Here is a 24,850-nt window from a genome sequence, read left to right on the forward strand (position 1 = left end):
AGACTTGCTGACCAAGCCCTTGTCCCCACTCAAGTTTCTGACTCTACGAGTCAGGGTCAAGGTGGTTGACAAAAGCTCCCTGGCTTGAGGGGAAATAATAGGGAATAATGAATGAGTTGTAAAATACAAGCTGTAAAGTGAAGTAGCACAAGTAGTACAGAGCTAACACTAACAGTACATAGTTAACTCTACAAATTTTGCAAACTAATCTCATTCAATTGTAACTAACTGGTACTGAGTCAGCACCAATCATAACTAACTCTCTAGGATTCCCTACCTATATAAATTGTATCTTATACCTATTGTAAATAGATTTCATTTGATCAATAATAGAATTTACATTTCTGAGTCTGTTTCTCTCTTCTCAAAGTGAATCCATCACTCTCTCTACATTTCTAATAATAGTCAACCAGAGGGCCCATTCCCACCCTTTTTGCATTTTTTTTTTTTTTTTTTTTTTTAAATCTTTAAAAGAACCATTGTTATTGTTAGGCTACACAATGAAAAAGGTTATTTTTTGCTTTCCATTTTTTTTCCCTTTTACTTCCTTTATTTTTTTCTATATTTTTTCAGAAATACCCTTCTGAAAAACAAAATTTTAAAATTATATCTATTATTTAAAAAAAAAACTTATTTTTTATTTTCACAGATTTTTTTTTAGTTTTTAGATATTGTTTTCTTTGGCATGCATGTCAATAGTCTTTTTTTTTTAATGGTTAATTGTAATTGTTCTAACAAATGTTCTAAAAATCACTCAGATTGAAGCAGTGAGACATTTAAGTCATGAATCAATTCAACTATAGTTGTACTAGATAAATAATAAACTAATAAATATAAATGCAAAATAAAAATTGGTTGAATTCAACTCTAGTTCAATTGAATTCAATCAAGCTACAATTTAAATGGTAATGAATCAATTGATAAGCTAGTTGATTTGGTCTGGTTTTTAAAACATTAATTCTATATGATAATGTATTTTCCTAAAAAAACAAAGAATGTATAATTTTATACTTTGAAACATTATTTTTTTTACATTTGAATGACTTAATTCAACTGTAAACATTGATATTGTTAGGGTGAATATTATGTCTCATGTTCAGGATTTTGTCGTTGTTGTATGTGAGTTTATTTATCATTTCATCTAAAAAAAAAATTAATGTGATCAAAGTTTGTTGTTTTGAAGAAAAAGTAGGTTCAAATTCTTGGGATACAATTAATATTTTTATTTTATTTTTTAAAAAAAGTATTTAACAATTTCATTTTGGGTGAAAACCATTTGATTTTTCTTTTTGGGTGGAATAAAGGGGACTAAGTCCCAACAACAAAAATAGAAGAAAAAGAAAAGGCTAAAAATTATTAGCTAAGACGAAGGAAGCAAAAGCATGAATAACATCAAACGTTCTATCATAATTATTCATATGTAAATCATACTTAACAAAAATGTTTGCAACTTGATTAACTTCACAAAAAAACATGATTCAAAGAGTAATGATCCAACTACCGCAAGGAATGATGAATTTGATTACCGAGCAAGTAACAAGGATTTCTAGTATTGCACCCATCTAACACCAAACCCACAACCACCTTAGAAACTAAATTAATATCAATTGATCTGAAACCCCACTTAAACAAAAAATTTCCATTATGATCTTGAAATCACATATCCACATGTTGTCATAGCTCCAAGATTAGTCATAACACCACCTCGATTAATGTTCGCGCTCCTAGAAACAGCGAGGTTCTAAATGATGAGTAGGGAAACATCCTTACCAAAGTATATAGGAGGAAGACAATCTTGTATGGCTAAGAACTGCATGATTGAAACCTGTTGTTGAATAATCTCCCTGATCCAACCAATCAAGGGTTACTACATACATTGTCGACCAAACACTACATTTTGAACAATAAAGAGTCTTTAAGTTATTCAACAACCAAGTAATGATGTTATGCAACCATAATCCTAAAGGAATCAAGGCTCCACATATATAGACAATGAAAAATCTCCATGCTCCTCTAACAATCCCTAGGTACATGAGATAACGGTTCATTAAGAGAAACACAAACTGGACAAAGACTTACATTAAGTCATTGATCATTCTATGGTGGACTCATTTATCATTAGTAAGAAGACAATTATGAGACTGTTAGCTTTTGTACCCCCATTTAAACTTGTACCCCTAATTTAATGTTTTTTGAGTAAAATACCCAAAATAACATTCAAAAAATCAGTAAAAGTCAAAATAAGAAAAAGTGAGTTTTTCTGAAAAAAAGTTTTTACCGGAAATTTCAAGAGTGAAATTTCCGGTAGTTCAAAATGCATACCGGAAATTTCAAAAATGAAATTTCCGGGAAGGTTCATCGGAAAATTGAAAAATTCAGTAGTTCAAAATCAATACCGAAAATTTGAAATTTCCGGAGGCCTTCCCGAAAATTTCATTTTTTGAAATTTCCGGTATGCATTTTTAACTACCAGATTTTTCAAATTTCCAGTTTGTTTACCGGAAATTTCATTCCTTTTTGAAATTTCCGGTACACTAAACCTAAACCCTAAAATAACAAACAAATTAAAAAAATATTCAAAAAAAAAAATAAATAAATAACTACCGGAATTTTGAAATTTCCGGATTAACTACCGAAAATTTCAAAAAACGAAATTTCTGGTGAATAAAAACTAACTACCGGATTTTTCAAATTTTTTGAAATTTCTGGTAGCTTCCGGAAATTTCAAATTTCCGGTAGCTTCCGGAAATTTCAAATTTCCGGTATTAAAAATACAACTACCAGAAATTTCCGGTATTGAAAATACAACTATCAGAAATTTCATTGACCAAATTTCCGGTAATAAATATAACTACCGGAAATTTAGTTGCAAAAAATTACTTACCGGAAATTTCAACGAGGGGGTCAGATTTTGGAGTAATTTTTTTTACCGCTCACGTGAATGAATTTATTAAGGGTAAAACTGAGTTTTTAACAAATTGGGGGTACAAGTTTAAATGGGAGTACAAAAGCTAACAGTCCAATTATGAGCAATCTTCCACGTCAACACCTATAGTCTTTAAGGGCCCTTCCAACCCCAAATAGTCCAGTAGTGCTCATTTGTAGATGTCTGAACCACCATTCTTGGTGTAACGTACGTAGAGTTAGAAGAAAATGTTCTATCAGATTGTCCACGCCAAACTAAAACATCATATACATCCGTAGTAATTAAGACCGATAAAGCATTAATGCGATTGATAACAATTGTTAGCCACATTAAATTAGCATCTAACATGTTTACCAATCTCATCTCGCAGAATCCTGCTCAAGACATGATTAGTGAGATGAACTAGTTAAGGCGCTCAATGATCCGCCCATAAATTCATATGAATACCATTACTAACTCTTGAGTCCAAATTTTCCTTTAATGCACCCCATATTGAAACTAGACCCTTACATATGAAGTACCTAAAATATAGTTGTGACACAACTTTTACCTAAGATCTTCAATCGAGAACAAAAGTCTCAACTAGCTTTGAGCATACAAGTAAAATTAATATCGTGAACACAACGAAGATCAATGCCACCAAAATGCTTAAGATTACAGATTTTAATCTAGTATTACAAGTGAACTTTTTTACTAGACTCTGAAATGCCCATAGAAAATTGTGACATTTTCTATCAATATCATATCTAGAGTGAAGAAGATTGACATATTGCACAAAAGAGTTTGAATAATCCATTTAGATAGAGTCAAACGATTTACAAAAAAAAAGTTGTTTAAATTTTCAACTACTAAGCCGACTATCCACTTTATTAAAAATGAACTAGAAAATATCCTATTTTTTTTTATCCATCTATATATGATGAAAATATCCTAAATTTATTTCCATAACTAAAAATATTCAAATCCTCTAAATTATCTCTCACTTCTTTCTTTTCTTCCTTTAATTTTCTCTACTTGTTTTGTTTCATGTCCAAACTCCAAACAAAGCCAAAAGAAAATTGGTGGTATCACTTTTCTTTCTAAACAATACCTTAAACTATACATTTTTAAAAACAATATAATGTAAAATAAAATAACTTTATTTTTCTATAATAAAAAATTTATATGAGTTGAGTCACATGTATTTATATTTATTATATATATAAGAAGGTAGAAAATGTGGAGGCCACATGAAGTATGCATTTATGTACAATTAATACAACTACAATACAAGTGTTTCATTTTTGTCAAATTTTTGTGTTTATATAACATTTTTGTATATACATTAATTTGTATGAAGTAAAAATAGTAAAGTTAAAACTTAATTTATATACATTGTTAGTGTGAAGATTTTTTATACTATCAATCAATTATAATTATTAAATAATTAATAATGTTTGATTTTTACCATAATTATTTATAAATTCACTCATATATTTGGTCATGATTTGTCTTTGTAAAACTTGTTATATCGACCATGCATGAAACTTAAACTCATAAAGTTATATATATATATCCTATAAAAAAATTATTCATCTTTAGTCCATAATTATCATTTAAGTTTTTAAATTGAATTTTTTTTTTGTGTGTTTAGAACATTATAAAAATATTTCTTACAAATAACAAATAGATGATCAATTAAATATGAAAATTTCAACTTTTGACACTTAAAAATTTATATTCAATTAATCTTTTTTAATTTTTTTTAAATTTTTATAATATTTTAAATATATATATAAATTATTTAAAAATATGAATGATAAACATGAGTTGAGTTGAATTGAAAACATAACTCATAAATAAATTTAGGGATTTTTTTAGAGACTAAAAATAGTTTTTTTTATAAAAATTAAAAATAAAATATTAAAATTTTATAAAAACTAATAACTTTTTTAATGTTTATTTTTATAATTATTTTATGAAAATATTTAAGTTGAAGAAATAGATACCAATTTAATATCAGAAGAATTATCATATATTATATTTTTATAAACAAATTGATTCCCATGAATAAATAAAACTTTAGTAAAATAAATAAATAGTGAAGACTTCCGTGATTTGGAAAAAAAAGACTCCGTGATTTTCTCTCTCTTCCAGCTAAACAGTTTGTTCGAAACAGAAGCGTTCACTGACTCCACTCACAGCTTAATTATTATCATTATTATCTTAAATCTTAAAAAAGAAACTCCAAATTTCATTTAACTTCAATCTCAACTAAATTTTCACACAAACGGAAAAATCCTCCAACAAAAATTGAAACACAACAGCAACATCAATTTTCTAGGTTTCATTTCCAAATTCTTCTCTCTCCCTAGATCTGATCTTCGATTCTCCCAACTCAATCGCATTTCCGCGTCAATTCTCCAAGAAAACCTCGCTAATTTGCAAGTTTCCATTCTCGGAACGGAATCATCAACTATGTTTCGTTTCGAGCAGGAAAAGATCCGCAAGCGAATTTGATTTCAAATTTTCCCTTCCTTCGTTTCTGTTTTTTCGATTTCGAAGCTGTTTCTATGGCGGATGCTCTAACGGTGATTCCGGCTGCCGTGCTCCGTAATCTCGCCGATAAGCTTTATGAGAAGCGAAAAAATGCTGCTCTCGAGGTTTTCTTCTCTCTCTCTCATTGTGATTTTTTGTTTGTTATTGCAATTTGGTTGAATTTGAAGGATTTTTTTGTGGAAATAGGTTGAGGGGATTGTGAAGCAGCTTGCTTCTGCTGGGGATCATGATAAGATAACTGCTGTGATCACTTTGTTGACTACGGAATTCACTTATTCACCACAAGCAAATCATCGCAAGGTAGTTCAAACTTTATGTTTATTTCATTTTTTGGTATTATGTTTAATAATTTGAGCATGTTATAATTATTTTTTATTTAATGAAGGGAGGGTTGATAAGCTTAGCTGCTGCTACTGTTGGGTTGACTAATGAAGCTGCTCAGCATCTCGAGGTGAGGGTTATCTACATACAAGTGTGTGTGTGTGTGTGTGTGTCATGGATTGTATTTTAAACTCTTACCACTTGTGAAATTATGCAAAGTTTATTATGGTGTACTTTGTAGTTGACATAATACTCGATGTGGGACTTAGACAAGGCACCCTATAATACCCAACTCTCTAACGTAGCATCACCCAAAGGAAAGATACCACTAAGTTCTACATACACCAAACATCTCATATTATTCGACGTTGAACTTAGACACTCTATGATACCAAAGTCTCTAACATAGCATCACCCTTGAGTGCTTACGTCCTGGCACCAGCTATGTGTGCTTTACTCAGCCTTTCCACTCATCTCCTCTATAATTGGTGAGTATCCAAGCACTTGGGAAATCCTCCCTTAAAAGCTATATATCTATTGTGTAGAACCCAGCCAATTAAGTACTCCGCCGAGTATCCCTTACCACTTGATGTGGGACTTAGGCGCCTATCATTATTTCGTAACTGTTTGGACTTCGGATTAATTTTCTGTTGCTCTATAATTGGCATAAAATGAGAGGTTTCTCAAGCAACTCTCTGTTGAGGGTGAGAGGAATGGCTTTGATGAATCACTTACGTATCATATGTAGACAACAATATAAGAAAGTATCTTGGTTCAATTTCAAACTTTCAAATACCCTCACTTTATCTCATACAGTAAAAATATTTGGACTGCTTTCCATTTAAACTTTTCTCAGGCTCCCTTTGGATGAACATTGAGAAACACAAATTTTAACCTCAAGGGATAAAATTGAAATGTGTGAATTTTTATCAAGCTAGGGTATATCTATTATTTAGTTAAATTTTTTTCTTCAAAGTTGAATTTGTCACAAGCATGTATTACTGCTGCTGCTACTGCTACGATTAGTCTACTACCATTACTGTTATTCTTTTATTTTATTGAGAGCTTAATTGACATGTCTCCACACGTTTGTGTGTGAGGGCATGTGTTAAGCGAGAGCATGTGCTATGTGTATATCATGTGTGTTTGTGTTTTTATCATTTTTGTTCTTCTTACCTACATTTCTTTTGTTTGATAGCAAATTGTGCCTCCTGTGTTAAATTCTTTCTCTGATCAAGATAGCAGAGTTCGTTATTATGCTTGTGAAGCACTATATAACATTGCTAAGGTGAGGAGTTAACTTATGCTTACCTATATAAAGCTTAAATACGATAATATACAATCATCCAATGTGAATTATGTTTTGATGCTAGGTTGTGAGAGGAGATTTTATTGTATTCTTCAACCAGATCTTTGATGCCTTATGCAAGCTTTCTGCAGACTCAGATGCCAATGTACAAAGTGCTGCACATCTGTTAGATCGACTTGTGAAGGTATAATAAGTTTCTCCTGAACTCCAACAAGCCTTTTAGAAGTTCTTCATGCGTTCATACATCAGATATTTTCTGAATTAGAGATTAAACAATTAATGATTCAAATCCTTTTTTAGATTAAACTAATGATTATACTTTAATCTATTATCACAGGATATTGTGACCGAAAGTGATCAGTTCAGGTGCACTCTCTTCTCACAATTAAGCTATATGCTTCTCTGTATGACTACCTTGTGTTTCAAAGAGACTTGTTGATATGTGGATCTCTGAATGTAACTTATACTGCTTCATGCCCCTCCACTTTCATTTCTTGATATTCAGTATTGAAGAATTTATACCATTATTGAGGGAGCGCATGAATGTACTGAATCCATATGTCCGCCAGTTTTTGGTAGGATGGATTACTGTATTGGATAGTGTTCCAGATATTGATATGCTGGGATTTCTTCCTGATTTTCTTGATGGTAAGTGTATCAATTGAAGAACGAGTTTTCCCCGACATTTTTGTACAAACTCAATGTAAAATACCTAATCATTTATAAATGCCTCAGGTTTGTTTAATATGTTGAGCGATTCAAGTCATGAAATACGTCAACAAGCTGATTCAGCTCTCTCTGAGTTTCTTCAAGAGATAAAGAACTCCCCAGTAAGGTTTCTGCTAATATATTTTTACATTTTGTTTCAGTAGCAAGCCTTTTGGATTTATTCAGATGCTAGTTCTGCTTTTATTTCGTTGTTTTTCCCTGTTAGCTCTTTGGGAAAGATTTAACTGCAGCTTTTATCCATTGATGGGTTTCCCATGTATAAGGATTCATCTATTTGCCAACTACTCTTTTTTGGTGCATTTTGTGTTGATTAACTATGCTGTGCATCATTTTCACATACTATTTTGAAGCAAAAGCAACATGTTTTGTTCATTTGTCATTTTCTGACTCAAGCAGTGCTACTCTTGAAGTCTGTAGATTATGGTAGAATGGCTGAAATACTGGTACAGAGGGCTGGTTCTCCAGATGAATTTACAAGGTTAACAGCTATTACATGGGTAAGTGGCATTGCAATGTTTTGACTTGTTAAACAAGCCTAGTGTCAACAGAGTATTGCTTAGTGTTGGCATCTTGTGAAAATTGTTAGTTTTTGTTTTGTTGTTCATTATTTTTCTCAAATAATGTCTCTATTTTGGTTTCAACAGATAAATGAGTTTGTCAAACTTGGTGGAGATCAGCTTGTTCCATACTATGCTGACATTCTTGGAGCCATTTTGCCTTGCATATCCGATAAAGAAGAGAAAATTAGAGTGGTATGTTTCCTTCTCACGTTTTTTTACAGTTTATTTGTTGAAAGTCTCCATTTTGACCCATATTTTAGTGTTGCCTGGCATGCACAACTATGAATTATTAAAATAATTTCTGGCTTATTTGTAAGGTTGCTCGGGAAACCAATGAAGAGCTGCGAGCAATCAATGCTGATCCAGCTGAAGCATTTGATGTAGGAGCAATTCTCTCCATTGCAAGGAGGTGTAGTTTTTCTTACCTGGGAAAAAGGCTAGGTTTGAATTTCAAAAAACTTGTAACTGAAAAAAAAAATGATTTTTACAGTGGTGAGCACTAGTCAGGCTACTGGGAAATGATCAAGAGGATCCATTTTGTTTAATCAACTGTAGTTTGCAATGATTAATCTGTGAAATGATTTTGGGAATGGTTTGCTTGGTCAGGCAACTATCTAGTGAATGGGAGGCTACTCGAATCGAAGCTTTGCAGTGGATATCAATCCTTTTAGACAGACATCGTATTGAGGTGACTAGATTATTTTCATCTTCCATTTTGATATATTATGGATGCTCTATTAATATCCTTCTCGATGTCTATATCATAGAGCCCAATGGCATTCCCATTTTGACATTACTGTCTCTGGAAACATTTTGTTGTTTATGCCCGATGTATAGGTTTTTGATTATAGGTTCACCATCAGTCCAAGAGCCAATGAAACATGGGAACTTCAATTTATTGTTTGGTCATGAAGATTGAATAACATACAATTTGGTTACCAATTTATTGTTTGGCTTTCTTTTCCTTTTCAGTGTAAAACTTTATTTTCTAATTGTCAAACCCTTCTCCGAGTAATCACTTTTTTCACTTTATATGAAATGTTTTATTAAGGTGCTATCTCCTTTTTGTCCATATGATAGAGATTTTGGTGACAATGTCTCACAACTGATTTCTTGTCTGAAACTGAAACAGGTTTTGACATACCTGAATGACATATTTGACACCCTACTCAAAGCACTTTCAGATCCATCTGATGAGGTAATTTAAACTAATACTATTTTCCCCATTATTTTTTATTAAATCAAATAATTTATCTCTAAATATCTTGAAAATGTCTAAATACATATATACAAAGTGCCTCGACAAGTAGTTGCAATACCGAGTATGGTGTTTGGGAATGTAGAGTAGGTGAGTGGCTTGGGATTTCTATTATGTGAAGCATGGATATTGACACAAACACTGGACACTGACACATTGATACCGGTAATAGTTTGAGAAAATGTATTAATTGAATGTGATCAATGTTTTGGTGACGAATCGGTGTCAGACACCGACACGTGTCGGACATTGGGACATGCCTTCGGTTATAAGTGCCAGTGCTACAGAGTTGGTATTTCTGATCATAGGTAAAAGGTTTCAACTTGTTCTTATATTAGATGACATGGGAAGAGATTGGTGAGGTTTATTTTTCTTTGAGCCACATTGGCTCACCCCCCAGATTAGGAAGACTTCTTACCTTTTCAATACTTCTTATTTTTTTGTCTAACAAATCAATCTCACAAAAGCTCATTTCTGTTCTATAATTCTGAAACTATTATCAATGGCCAATTGAGTCAAATCCAAAAGTTCTATGTACTGGCAAGTTCTGTGTTAACCTCCGAGTTTGACAATTATCTCCGGCAGGCAATGCCATCACCTATCTCTAGAAGGTGGTGTTTCATGGTGAGCTCTTGCTTTTCTAGCCACCTAGCATAATTCTGGCAACTCCAAAATGTTTTTCTGGCAGCCCCTTAACCTCTATTGAGTCTGCCGTTTTTCCAGACTTTTCATGGTTCATACTTGCAGGTCTGCCATTGGTTTTTGCTTCGTTCCTGAGTCCATCCTCAATATCTTCTTTGTTGTGAGTCACATCCTCTTTTCTGTATCTTTTTGCTGTTGGTTGTTAATTCCAGCCCCTCTTTGATTCAGCCATGGCATCATCTCAGTCATAACCAGCCCAACACTGCACCTCAGCCCTCAGTCTCTTGTTATTTATTTGATAATTATGCCATAGATTAATAATGATTGTGTGCTAGACTATGACTTTCGATTGATAATGAAGATATGTCTATGATTTTGGATTTTTTTTATATAAACGTTTTGAGCATTTATGTTTAGAGGATAAATTACATATTTTTTCTCTTTGTCTCAGTATCCATTGTCCTCCTATTGCATCATTGGAATTGCCCACTCCATTTTGTAATCTTGGATTGATGCCAATGGTTAGAGACCATATCGATTTCTTAATCATGCCTTCTTGACTATTAAACATTGTTGTAATAACTGGATACCAGTTGGAAATTATCATGGTCAACCACTGTTCAATCAGGGATTCAACCTCAAATCTAATTGTTTTAACCGATTAAATGGTGACCTTGAGATCTCATCTGTTTATTCTCTGATTTGGTATTTAAACATTGCTCTTTGCTAACTGAATAAAGAGGTGATATTATTGAGGATTTCCTTGCATGCTATATTTTTTAGTTGTGGAAACTGGAAATCATTCACATGAATTGTCATTAATCATCTGAATTCTTTAATATCAAATAGGTTGTTCTTTTAGTTCTTGATGTTCATGCATGCATTGCAAGAGATCCTCAGCACTTCCGGCAGCTTGTCGTTTTCCTTGTGCACAATTTCAGGCTTGATTATTCTCTTTTGGAGAAGTAAGCTATTTTTCTTCATCCTATGTATTCTTTTAGTTATATTATTACCTTTCCATTAAAATTTCATTTAATACAATAAACTCCAGGCGTGGTGCTTTGATAATCCGCCGCCTTTGTGTGCTTTTGAATGCTGAGAGAGTCTACCGTGAACTTTCTACAATATTAGAAGGAGAATCTGATTTGGATTTTGCATCAATTATGGTTCAGGTTTGTTTGACTTTTCCCAGAGCTAATTAAAAGTCTGCTTTGGACTTTCATGCTGCTGTTTCATTAATATGCTGTGTTACGTGGATGGCAGAGATAGAACTATTTGCATTAATGGGAAGAATTTGGTTTTTGCCCTTTTCTTATAACACAACTGGCTAACTCTTTCATTGTAGCTGTTGAATGTTGTCGATACATCCATATCATGTTTTAAAAATTGTTATTTAATACATGTTTTTTTGGTCCCAAACTATTGCTATTTTCCCATCTGCCTCCCTAATTTTTTTATTGCAATGAGTCCTCCATAAGTGATTATGTTTACCAAACGATCTCTCTGTCAGTATTCCGTTGCATTCCATAGTTAAGTGCACAGGTGGCATACAAATAGATAGAGCATTTGGTAAACAAAAATATTCTACTGAAGAATTGTTAAAGTCATTGTGATATTTTTAAGGACGGAAAACATAATTAATGGTTATTAGGTAATGGTGAAATGTAATGGAGAGATGATTTGGTAAGCAAAAATAGTTTATGTTGGACTTGTGAGAAAAAATTGAAAATGAGGGACTAAATGATAAAATCATAATATTTGGGGACCAACATGTTAGCAAACTTAACTTGTACTTCAATAGAATTGGAAGTGCAAGATTGCCACTGCTATTTTATGGAAATTTGTTTTTGTTGTTGACTTAATAGTAATATGCGGCATGGTCCTCTATTGTTGGCTACAATCAATTTTGTAGAACCGTAGATAAGTCAATGCCTTTATCTTTAATAGATCTAGCCTAGATGATTTTGGGGACAGCATTCCTGGAACCCTATTGGAAATATCATCATTTTGTTGCCTCTGCTTCATTGTTATATTTCTAATTGTTTTTCACGAGTCTGAAACTCAGACAACCCTATGTAGCGAAACAGTATTCACTGTATATATTTTTCTTCTCTTCGAATTTTTTTTTCAGGCTTTGAATTTGATCTTGCTTACATCATCAGAATTGTCTGAGATTCGAGATCTTTTGAAGCAATCACTGGTAAATCCTGCTGGGAAGGACTTGTATGTTTCTTTGTATGCCTCTTGGTGTCATTCTCCAATGGCAATTATAAGTCTCTGCTTTTTAGCTCAGGTATATTTCTATAACTTGGTTATGCGCATTTGTTTCCATTTTAATTCTTTCTCTAGCACATGTGTGCAATTGGACGCACACACAGTAAACAATCTTTATCTGTGGATCTAGCTATAGCTTTATTTGGATAATAACACGCTCCCATTTGTGTAATATATATTTTGCATCTTCCTCAACAGACTTACCAACATTCAAGTACTGTGATTCAATCTTTGGTAGAGGAGGATATAAATGTCAAGTTTTTGGTCCAACTCGATAAATTGATTCGCTTGCTGGAAACTCCAATCTTTGCTTATCTTAGACTGCAGGTGCTTAATCAAAACAGACCATTTTTCATCGATGTGAATCTTCAAGTTTTGTAATAACATTTTTATTCTTCAGTCTGGTAAAATATGATTAATATGGAGATATTAAGGCTGAAGTATAGTTTTATTTTTAAATGGCTTTCCTCATGTACTAGAACATCACTTTTGCAGCTTCTCGATCCTGCGAGATATTTATGGCTATTCAAAGCATTGTATGGTCTTCTGATGTTGCTTCCTCAGGTATCTGCAATTAAATAGTTGTCAGCACATTAATTCTCTTGTAAGAGTGGGGTGTCTTCCAACATTCTTTCTTGGTAGGGGGCGATTTTTTAAACTTTAGCATCAGTTAGAAGTGACATTTTGCTTGATATTATTACCCTGTTTACTGGTGTATATTACCCCATTCTTAAAATGGATACATTTCTTATTTCAATGCAGTTATTTATAAATATTATTTTAGAGGAAGGGTTGCAGTATATATTATGCATTCCCATCCCTTTGCACTCCTTTTACTTTGCAAGATATTTAATATTCGGGTATAGTAGGTTACGCCTGTAAATGAAGAACTATTCAATCTAGCTGTTACACTTTCTGAACACATTTAGGTAAACGAAAAAACATACATATATGCATTTAACGACATACCTAGTATATATATTGTTCAGAATCTACTTGTAGAAGTTTTGAATTAGTGGTTTGATGTTTACATCTTGACTCTTAATTTTGTACCACCATGCAGCAAAGTGCAGCCTTTAAGATACTAAAAACTCGTTTAAAAGCTGTACCGTCATATTCTTTCAATCGTGGACAACTGAATAGAGTGCCTTCTGGGGATCCCAACCAATTTCCTCATCAGATGCCTGATGGATATCAAACCAATGAGGATGGTGATGTAACTGAAGATGATGGGAGCCCATATAATGGAATAAACTTTGCTGCGAGGTTGCAACAGTTTCAGCAAATGCAGAAGCAGCACCGGGTACACACTAAATCACGAACAAAGTCACGCAGTGTGTCCATTTCATTACCAAAGGTTGTTGGCCTCTTCATTCTGCTGTGTTGATTTTTTATTATTATTGAAGTTATTATAAAATGTTTTGCATAAATTATTAGTTGGTGGTTTATCAAATTTAGATTTGTATTCTTTTGGGGGCTACAAACTTTGACAATAATTTGGATGGTTAATGCAGTTTAAATACATGGTTAATTACGTCTAGTAGATGGTTAATGAATATAACAAGGTTTCACAAACAACTCATTAACCGTCCGAATAACACAACTGATCACAATTTTGAAGTCATTAACCATGATTTTTAAAAACATAAATTGAAAATCATGTATATTTGAATATAATTTGGATAATTATAATGGATATTAAGTATTTTTTGGATACTTTTTTATGGTTAGTGCCATTCAAAATCATGGTTAATTATGATCAGTTAATGGTTAATGAGTTGTCACACATTGTTATATTCATTAACCATCAAGTGAATGTAATTAACCACATATAAATAACGTTAACCATCTAAATTGTTGTCAAATTTTCTTATCATTTCTCTTGGGAAGACGGCCTGATTTCAGACATGCTTCTGAGTCGAATTCTGTTTTCTGATGTCAATATTTCAATAAATGCAGGAGGCACAAAAAGAGGAAGAGCCACAGAAACCTCAGTCTACTGATCTATATGTTCCTCCTTCAAGATCAAGGAGAAATTCAGGGCAACTACAACTATAATTCTAATGTTATTTCTACCTATATCACGAGTCTAATCTAGTGCATGTGAACTATGAATGGGGTCGGGTATGATTTGTAAAATTGTAAATCATTGTAGCTCGTTTTATTCTATTTGTTATAGAGGTTGGGATGGTGAAGATTGGGGTTTTGGAATCAAGATGAAGCTTGGGGGGTTTCTGGGCTATTCTTTTGACCATGTAAAACGTGAAGCCCACGTGGTTATGTTATTTTTGTTTAAAAACCATGTGGGCTAGATGGGTTATTCTATCTGGTAAATTTTCTTTTTATTTAGAGTAAATTACACTCATGGAAAATAGCAAAGTTACACTCCTTCCACTGTTATGTTGAAATATATATTCAGTTTAATCTATTTTATGAGTAGAAATTGAACTTGCATTTTAGGGTTGATGACACTGACATACACCGCCTATCAACCACCTGTTCTTAGACTCTGACGGTAAAACAATAATTTAAAATTTTACACCAGCGAGAATATATATTTTAAAAATCTATTTTAATTTTAAATATATGCATAATTAATTTTAATTTTAGTTTTTTTTATTTTTACCCTCTGTTGCTTTGCCGTAACCTATCTTTCTTGTAACCACATGTACTTCTATGGAGAGTAAAAGTTAACTCAACCTTTTATCCTCACAATAAATTAAAAATAACACTATATATTTTATTTTTAAAACCAATAGATATTGTAATGCATACATAATTAAATCAGAAATTGGTTAATATTAATACATTTTACATATTAAGATAAATGTAGAATCGTAAATTCATAAAATACTAGTAAAATTGAAAGTTTATTAAGTTTATCAGCTTTTTTAAACTCGTGAGAGTTTATCAAAGTGTCGATTTATTTTTATAATTTAAAATTATAAATTTGTAAGAGTTTAAAAGTTAAACTTTATAAAAGTGTAACTTAATCACCGACTGTCACTGTCAATACATTTTTCTCCAAGATAAAACAAACGGTGTCCATGGTCTCCAAATAAAGCCCGGTTGTATTGAAATTATTCACCTACTTGAAAAATATTAGAGATGTGTATTGTTTGCATGCAACACTTATTTAACGCCACCTTTGTCATTGCTTCATTTTACTCTTAAAAAGTAACCTGTGAGACAACTAAAATTGTCATTTTTGAAAATAAACCAATAATAAAGGGTGTGTGTGTGTTACTACTTACCAGCCACACTTGATAATTAAGGGCTAAACCTAAGTACACTAACCATATTATGCAGAACACTTCTTATGATTCCAGAGCAAGGTACAAACTTGGTAGAAATTTATTTGTATATTTTTTTTATACACATAAATAAACATGAGACTTCAGATTATGAGTTAACTGCAAATTAAGCAGCTAAATTCTTGTCAAAAAGGGAATAATAATAAATACTCAGTTAAAACTTTACATGATTTTGGCACATGAGAATTTGGTCTATCTCTCCTATCATATATAAATGTTGATAGCATCCCACTTATTTATTATCCAAAAGAGAGATAGTTTTCACTTTACAAGGTCATCTCAAGATTTTGGATCTTCTTCAATCCCTTAATTCGTGTTGGATTAGTCTAACGGTCGAAGGTGTTGATCTCTTGGTAGTTTGTTTAATCCAACAATTGAGATTTTTCTACCGATGCAGGAGAGGCTACGGAGGATCTCACTGTGCCATACAACAACTGTAGAGGATGATGCATGTTTATGTGGCATCCGAAATCTTGAGAGAATATACTTTTACATGTAGAAAGGTCGAAACAACGATGTTCAATAGTAACACACTTGACTCACAAAGCATAAATCTTCTCAACATCAGAATTATATTCCTCCACGTCTGATATATTCGCAGAGTGAGACCACGAGAACGATTTGCTGCCACTTGGTCTCTTAACTAACCTCTGAGAATCACTTCGGAATCCAAAACGTCGCCGAAACACAAAGTAGCATAAGTATGCTAGAGTCCCGACTAAAATTGGTGTTCCCAAAAGGGTGACAGTAGTAGCCAACCATTTTTCATGTCCAACAACCACAAAAGCTATTGCAAGAAAAGCTCCACAAGTACAAGCACAAGCAGCCCACATTAGCTTGTTAATCACCGACACAACCTGCCTTTGAGCCCTTGTGTCCCAAGCTACCAAAGTGATTTGAACAACAACAACAGCAAGAGAAATGAAAAGCGACGTAGCATTCAAAAGGCAGAAAGCACTGAAGGCAACGTCGTTCGCTATGTTCGCCCTCCCTGCCTCTGGCTGTCTCTTTCTATATTGACCGGGCAAACTGAACAAAGCCATGAATGCTATTGAGGCGAAAAGGACGGCAACTACTGTGACAGAATTGATGGTATTTTGAATTGCTTCCCTATGAATCTTCCTCAATTCTTTAGCTATACCGGAAACTCGTTTGCGAGTTTTTTCGTTCTGTATGAGTTGTGACCGCACCTCGTGTTTTATATCGCTCACAGCTCTTTTGAGTTCCATTGCTTCATTCACTTTGCCAATATGTCTGGCGTGCTTGGCACCGCATTCTGAAAGGGCTTCCTTGATTTCCAAAGATGAATCTCCATACGGAAGTTTATCAGCCAAGTCCAAGGCTGTTTCTTGCTGATTATTGATGGCATTAACATTCATAGATGCATAGCTTAACAGAAAGCTCACTATCTGAAATAAGGAGGAAAACCGTGTCACGGGAGGTAAGGAATTCATATAAAAAATAGAAAAAAAAGCATTGCAAGAAAGGCAGATAACAATTACGTAAGGTTAACAGACAGTCACATGCACTTTTTATAGCAGCTAGAAGTAGTGTTGTTAAATGGCAGCTACAGCGGCACAATAGTGCTATAATCTAGCGGAGTTTGAACAAATTGTTGTTGTTTTGCAATATGCTATTTAAAACAAAGTGTTGTCAAATAACGGCACTATAACACTATTGTGTAGTAGAATTTGAACAAACTACTATTTTTCCAGATTCGCTATTGACAATATTGGCTCGAAGAGTATCGATTAAGTGTGTAAATAAACCTCATCTCATACACAATGAGGACAATTTAGAGATTAATCATATCCACATGGATTATTCTGTAAAACTACCGGTTATCTTTACAAAGACTATTACTCAAAGTCCAAGAATGACAGCGTGGTTGTGTTTCATTTTTTATTTTTTACTAGCATATGGCAACACATGATTAAAATCCCTTGTTATTCATCTATGAACATGGTTGATAAAAAATATTGTAATTTGCTTCTACTTGAATTGGATTTCATTGCATATTTGTAACCACTGAATCCATGGTATAGAGAAAAGTAAAATATGTCTACAATTGGAAGCTACATTACACATTATTACCATTTTTATAGGATATAACATTGTTTATTTCAAGAATTGGATGACTTATGATTTGAAACATGCATCAATATAGAACGAACCATGATCGTCGAGAACCAATTGCCCCAAAAACTTAAGGCCCCGTTTACTTTGTGAAAACATGTTGTATTTTCATTTACTAACTTACCTTGATAAGAGACTCTTGAAGTGAATCATTTTAATGGAGAGAAGATGAAATGTTAATTAACGAATATGCATTTTGGAAATAATTAACACAATTTTTTGATATTTTCATTGTTTCTAAAAATGTAGACAATTGTTCACTTTAAAAGCCTCTTACCTTCTTGTTAACAAGTAAAATTAACACAAATTTTAAAAATAAAACTAGAATTGCTTTTCAAAAAGTAAATGCCCCTAAACTATCAGGTGAAGACACATTCTTTAGTATGAAAAATATTAGAATGAGCAAATTCAAAATAAGTTAATGTTCAAGGCTCAAGAATGAACTACTTCATGATGATGAACAAGAATGAGAAAATTCAAGTATAGAGGCTGCAAGAGTGAATTACCGTCTAATATCACTTATGTTCAAAACATGGCATAATTATACATAGGACTGGAAAAGTGAAATATTGGATGGACTAGTTTATAACAAAACAGAAGCAATCATGGTAAAAAAATAGAAATCAAATATGGTTTGATAGACCTGTGAACGCGCTTTCCGAGTGGCCATGTGAAGAGCTGTATTACCCTTCTTATCTTGTTCATTCAATACAATCGGGTCAGCTTGTAATATCTCCTCCACTACTGAAGTACACTGTCCTTTTACAGCCATATGCAGTGCTGTTTGACCCTTTCTATCTTTGATGCAAACAATCACTGAATCCCTTGCAATAAGTGCTTTTACAATGCGAAGAATGCCGTACCTAGCAGCATTGTGCAATGCAGTTTTGCCATTTTTCCTTACTATCATCATTGAACTGACATCAACTTCCAAAATAGCATTCACCACATCCAAATGGTCTTGAACAGCGGCTAAATAAAGTGCGCTAGTGTTCGAGGAGTTGCATAACTTACAAACCTCCGGCCAAATGCTCAAAATCTCCCTCACAATTTCTGGAAAAAAGATTGACAATCTAACATTTCATAATTGATATCAATACTATCAGTAATGTTGAAAGGAAATAAGAATACAAACTTGCAATATGATAATTTCAAAAGAAGTGTTATATCATCTTACAAGTTGCATTCATGGCAGAGTTATCAAAAAGAGAAAATAATATCAACATCAAAGAATACATATTAATTCATGATTCAAGTGGAATAATTGATCCTTGATGCATTTCAAATTGATTGTTTATTGAAGGAAAAAAAAAAGGAACAAATTACTCTCTGACATGGCATATTACATGTTTATAATCAAGAACAAACCAAAACTACTCTCTTGAATTACCACTAAGTTCAAATGCTATGGACACAAAACTAATCAACCAACACTATCAAAAGAATTGTGCAAACTTCCATTCCTTCAAAAAATAAAAAAGAATAGAAAATAAATTGTGTTTTAAATTTGATCCTCAATACAACTATCCAATAACCAACCCCACAAAATGAGAGATACCGGTGTGTGTTTGGTTTCATGGTAGGGAGAGCTACCAAAAGTGATTCCAATCACACAAAATTGATTTTCATATGTCAAGGTGATATCCATTGGAATTGATTTTCTTTTTGGAATTGATTATAACCGTAAGCTAGGATTTGTAATTTTTTTATTTCAAACTATATTTTACACTCAAATTTATTGTTTGGTGAATGCATTGAAGATTAAATCACTTGAAATTCATGTTACTTTTAACTAAAATCTAATTAACAAAATCAAATTTTATCACCACAGAACCAGCCACACACTCAATTTGATGAGAAATAATGAAAGTGAAGAACTAGAAATTAATGAAAGAAGAAAAAAAATACCCAAATGGCCACGCTTTGCTGCAACATGAAAGGCATTCATATCAGACTTAGCCCTAATCTTCACAACCTCCAAATCACAAAAGCTTAACAAAAAGCTGAAAACTTCCTTAAAACCATTCTCAGCAGCTATGAACAATAAGGTCTCTCCAGCATCATTCTGCAAATACATGATTTCAGAAATCGATGATGACCCATTTGAGGATTCACAAATTGATGATGACCCATTAAAGGATTCACATTTGTTAAGCTGTTTCATCAACTCTTTGAGTCCTTCAAAGTCCCCAGATCGAACCACATTGAAAATTTCTTGATGGGTTATGAAGCAAAGTGAATTTGACTCCATGTCATGCAACAAACACAAACACACACAAATGAACTCTCTTTCTTCAAAGTTTCTTTCTTTTTTGCGTTTTGAATCAAACCCAGAAGAGGTAGAGGCAAGAGAAACAAATGTGAATGAAGAGGGAGGAAGAATCTAAGTGGAGGAAGTAAAGTTGATGACAAAAGTGGTGGTTTTTGGATTGCATAAGCGTTTTGGTGTTTTATTTGTCGTGTGGTATTGTTGCACAGAAAATCCATGTGATTGTGAAAGTGATGGAATGTATTTAGTATTGGCTTATGTATCTGATTCATCAGAGGTTGTTTCCTTCTACTTGTCTTATCTTATCTATGCATAAAATTGGAGTTACTTCTGTTTTATTTATTTATTTTCCCTGTATAGTAAATCTAATCCAATTTCCTCGCAGCTGCACAATGTAAATGTACATAATTTTATGCATTTTGACTACATAATAAATAATTATAAATTAATGTTAAAATTTAAAATTTTAACTACTGATTTTAGAAAATATTTGTCTGATACGATATTATTAAATAAATATAACTCTTTCTGATATGAACATCTATTTTTTTGAGCTAACTCTGATGTAGTGCGATAACAAGAATATTATTCAAATTGCTCATTACTCGATCTTTTATGAACGCACCAAACACATTGAGATTGATTGTCATCTTACACATTAAGATTAATTCTTACAAATTGATGATTTATTCACAAAGATGAATTTCACTAAACATTTTCATTTTTTGGTTGACAAATTCTCGATGTTCCATGTAAATGCATTGTGAGTTTGAGGAGAGATGTTAGATAATATTATTATATATTAATAGTAAAAGTATTTTAAACTTTTCTATTCTCTAGTATATATACTTATTGTAACTCTATTACTTCAAGCTTTTTGTTCATTTTGGTAATGAAACCCTAGTCAAGGGTTCTTTCTCCTTTTCCTCCCTTCTATGTTTATGATAGATTATCATTGTTAACATGATATCAAAGATCTTTGGTTGGGTTTGGGATCTACTATAAAGTGATTTTGTATGACCTTTTTGCAACCTGTACCGATTTCATCCCTCCGTTTATGTTCTTCTATTTCTGATGTGGTTCTGCTATTCCGTTTCCAACACATTTTTGTTTGGTTCCTAATTGACTCTGCTATTGACAAGTTATCCCTAATTTATTTTATTTCAGTGATCGCGTTCGTCGTATTTTCTTGTCATTATTTGTTATGGTTGGTGCTAAGGATGATTCTCTTCAAACGGTTAGTATCCACCTCAATGGAAAAAATTACTTATTGGAGTTATGCGATGAAATTATTATTATTTTTTATTGAAAAAGATATGTGGGATTATGTGGATGAAACTTCTGTTAAGCCTATAGATAAAAGGGATGAAGCTAAATATGCAAAAGATTTGAAAACATGGAATGCTAGTAATTTAAAAATTATTACTTAGATTAATAATTTTGTTGAGTTGTCTATAAGTGCGCAACTAACAAAATATGATACTGCTAAAGAGATTTGTGATCACTTGAAATATTTGTATGTTCAGTCTAACTTTGCAAAACGGTATCGGTTAGAAAGTGATATTAGAGTCCTTAAGTAGAACAATATGACCATTCAATAATTATATTCAGCAATGACTAATTTGTGGGATCAACTGGCTCTTATGAAATTAACTGAGTTAACAGCTGTCAAAACGTACATTGATTAGAGAGAGGATCAATGTCTGGTTTGGTTTTTTATGGCTCTTCGTGATGATTTTGAGGGCCTTTGTGGGGGTATTTTGTATCGTTCTCCTCTTCCTACTGTTGAATCATTATTTAGTGAATGGTTTGCAGAAGAAATCAAACTCAAGACCCACTCTGTTGTATCAGATAAAGGAATTATCTCAACTTCTCCATCTATTTTTGTTACTCCTGTTCCAAAAGGAAAATTTCAAGGGAGAGTTGAGATTGGTAATGATGAATGTGCTTTTTGCAAAGAAATATGTCATTGGAAAACACATTGTCCAAAATTGGGGATAACATATAAGAAGCATTTTAGGGGGTCATCGTCCAATGTTGTTGCTTTTGCCTATCCTACTAATTGCTTTAGTTCTGGTTATGTATACTTATCTGAGACGGTTTCCCAAATATATGATAATGCAGAACAACTTGAAAAACTTCTTACCACTCAATCACATGCCATGTTTGCTTCCTCTACTAAAGGTTTTAACTCTTCTAGTTTGTCAGATATATCTCCTTTCGTATGGATTCTTGATTCTAGAGCATATCACCACATGACATATGATGACAAATCTTTTGTGTCTATAAATTTTGCCTTGTATGTGTCGATTATGACTAATGATGACACTCATATGCCATTAGTAGACATTGGTCTTGTCTCCACACCTAACTTGTTTTTTTCTTCTAATGTTTATTATATTCCTAATCTCACTTTGAGTCTTACTTTTGTTAGTCAGCTATGTAATTTCAGTTATATTTTCTTCCACTTCTTGTTGTGTGCAAGATCCACATTTCAGGAGGCTGATTGAGACATGCCATAAATAAATAGACTTTATGTTTTGGATGACCAACGAGTCCTAGATATTACAGCCTCAACAACCATTGTTGACTTAGTATCTAGTTTTTCCTTGAATTCTTTGTCTGCTAGTTTTTATTTATAACACTCTCGCCTTGAACATGTTTCTTATTCGAGATTAAAATATTTGGCTTTTATTGGAGCTTTAGGAAAGTTACAAACCATTGACATTTCATATTGTTGTGGTTGTAAACTTGCTAAATTTTTAGCTTTACCGTTTGGTAAAAGTATATTAGTTTCATATACGCCTTTTGATTTAGTTCACTATGATGTTTGGGGTACATCACCGGTTCTCACCAAATATAGATCTAGATATAATGTTTCGTTTATTGATGATTACACTCGTTTATTATTGGGTTTATCTTATGAAAAATCGGTATGAATCTTTTGACATTTATCTTATATTTTGTGTTATGATCAAGACTCAATATAATGTTGTTATAAAGTGTTTTCATTGTGATTTAGGTGATGAATATACCTCTAATAAATTCTTTGAATTACATGCTTATGATGACACCCTCTACTAGCCATCTTGTATTGATACTCCTCAACAAAATGAAGTTGCTGAAAGGAAACACCGTCATATTATTGAGATTGCCCGTTCCTTTTTGTTATTTGCTTAAGTTCCTAGTTAGTTTTGGGGGGAAGTAGGTCTTACCGTTGTTCGAGCTATTAATAGAGTTCCATCCTCTGTCATTAGGGGTGGGAATAGGCTAGGTCAGACCAGGCTTTGAAAGACCTGAGTCTGGCTTACGATTTATTTTTTAGGCCTAAGTCTGGCCTACGACCTATCATAGACTTTTTTTCCGGCCTGACCTTTTTAAAAGTCTGACCTGGTCTAGAAGCCTATTTAAAAGCCTATTTAAAACATTTTAAAAAAAATATGAAACAAACATCCTTTAAACCCTAAAAAATAATTTTTTGTGTCAAATAATAGATTTTTTTTTTGAAACAAACACACTCATTATTACTCTTAAACAATTATGGAACGACTACTGAGTGATTGACTAATTGAACAGCTACCGAATATGGAATGACTACCAAATATGAAATCGCTACCGAATATGGAACAACTACTGAATATGGAATGCTCATTGAGTGATTGCCTAATTGATAGAATTAAAAATAGGAAATAATATTATTAATATAATAATAATAAATAATATTAATAAATAATAAAATATATATAGGCCGGCCTGTCAGACGGCTTTTTTATAAGTCTGAGCGTGACCTATTTAAATAAATAGGCTTTAAAAACAGTCTGAGCCTAGCATATTTATTAAATAGGCCAGATCAGACCAGACCATAAGTAGGTCAGGCCATAGGCCCCTGACAGACGGCCTAACCTATTCTCATCCCTATCTGTCATATAAGATTTGTCTTTCTTTGAAAAATTGTATGTTTTTATCTTTGATTACTCTTCTTTGAAAGTCTTTAGTTCTACTTCTTTTGTTCTTCGTCCAAAAGTTGAGTGCGATAAATAGTCTTCTTGTTCTTCCATATGTGCTTTTCTTGGTTATGAGGATGATAAAAAAGGTTAACAAATATTATTAAAAGGAGATGTTTGAAAGGAGATGTTAGATAATATTATTATATATTAGTAGTAAAAGTATTTTAGACTTTTATATTCTCTAGTATATATATTTATTGTAACTCTATTATTTCAAGGTTTCTGTTCATTTTAGTTATAAAACCCTAGTCAATGGTTTTTTATCTTCTTCCTCCCTTCTATGTTTATTTTAAATTATCATTGTTAACATGTTTGTCATTGATACAATAGTTAAAATGTATTTTTTCACGATTTAACCGGTTAAAAGAAATTTCAACACAATCTCACACTATTTTTTTTATATGCAATCTCATATTTTATCTCTATCTTCATATTTCTCTTTCTTCCGTTGGTAGTTTTCACAATATAAATTAATCACAATTAAGAAAAAATTTAAAATACAAGAATGTGTATAGGAAAGCGAAAATATATATTATATATTAGTAGATGTCAATATAGTTAAAGACA

General features: G+C 32.5%; 2 protein-coding genes across 2 annotated transcripts; one reads left to right on the forward strand and one right to left on the reverse strand.

Moving 5' to 3' along the window:
• The first annotated feature begins 5,050 nt into the window (after positions 1-5,050).
• LOC101514138 (protein VAC14 homolog) lies at positions 5,051-14,985 on the forward strand. The gene is made up of 20 exons (XM_004498196.4): positions 5,051-5,568; positions 5,651-5,764; positions 5,850-5,915; positions 6,984-7,073; positions 7,159-7,278; positions 7,432-7,460; positions 7,600-7,742; positions 7,830-7,924; positions 8,234-8,320; positions 8,468-8,575; positions 8,701-8,792; positions 8,990-9,071; positions 9,516-9,581; positions 11,133-11,248; positions 11,335-11,455; positions 12,415-12,576; positions 12,756-12,884; positions 13,053-13,121; positions 13,621-13,914; positions 14,517-14,985. Exons 1-20 carry the CDS (start codon positions 5,479-5,481, stop codon positions 14,613-14,615), a joined length of 2,172 nt encoding a protein of 723 aa, XP_004498253.1. The 5' UTR covers positions 5,051-5,478; the 3' UTR covers positions 14,616-14,985.
• Positions 14,986-15,880: 895 nt separating this feature from the next.
• Positions 15,881-20,520, reverse strand: LOC101514465 (ankyrin repeat-containing protein At2g01680-like). Its single transcript, XM_004498197.4, has 3 exons — positions 19,916-20,520; positions 18,651-19,060; positions 15,881-17,280 (listed from the first exon to the last, which is right to left on the reverse strand). The coding sequence occupies exons 1-3, from the start codon at positions 20,256-20,258 to the stop codon at positions 16,411-16,413; spliced, it is 1,623 nt and encodes a 540-aa protein (XP_004498254.1). The 5' UTR covers positions 20,259-20,520; the 3' UTR covers positions 15,881-16,410.
• Between the last annotated feature and the right edge of the window lie 4,330 nt (positions 20,521-24,850).

The sequence above is a fragment of the Cicer arietinum genome, chromosome 4 (assembly GCF_000331145.2).
Source record: "Cicer arietinum cultivar CDC Frontier isolate Library 1 chromosome 4, Cicar.CDCFrontier_v2.0, whole genome shotgun sequence".
In the NCBI taxonomy this organism is placed as follows: domain Eukaryota; kingdom Viridiplantae; phylum Streptophyta; class Magnoliopsida; order Fabales; family Fabaceae; genus Cicer; species Cicer arietinum.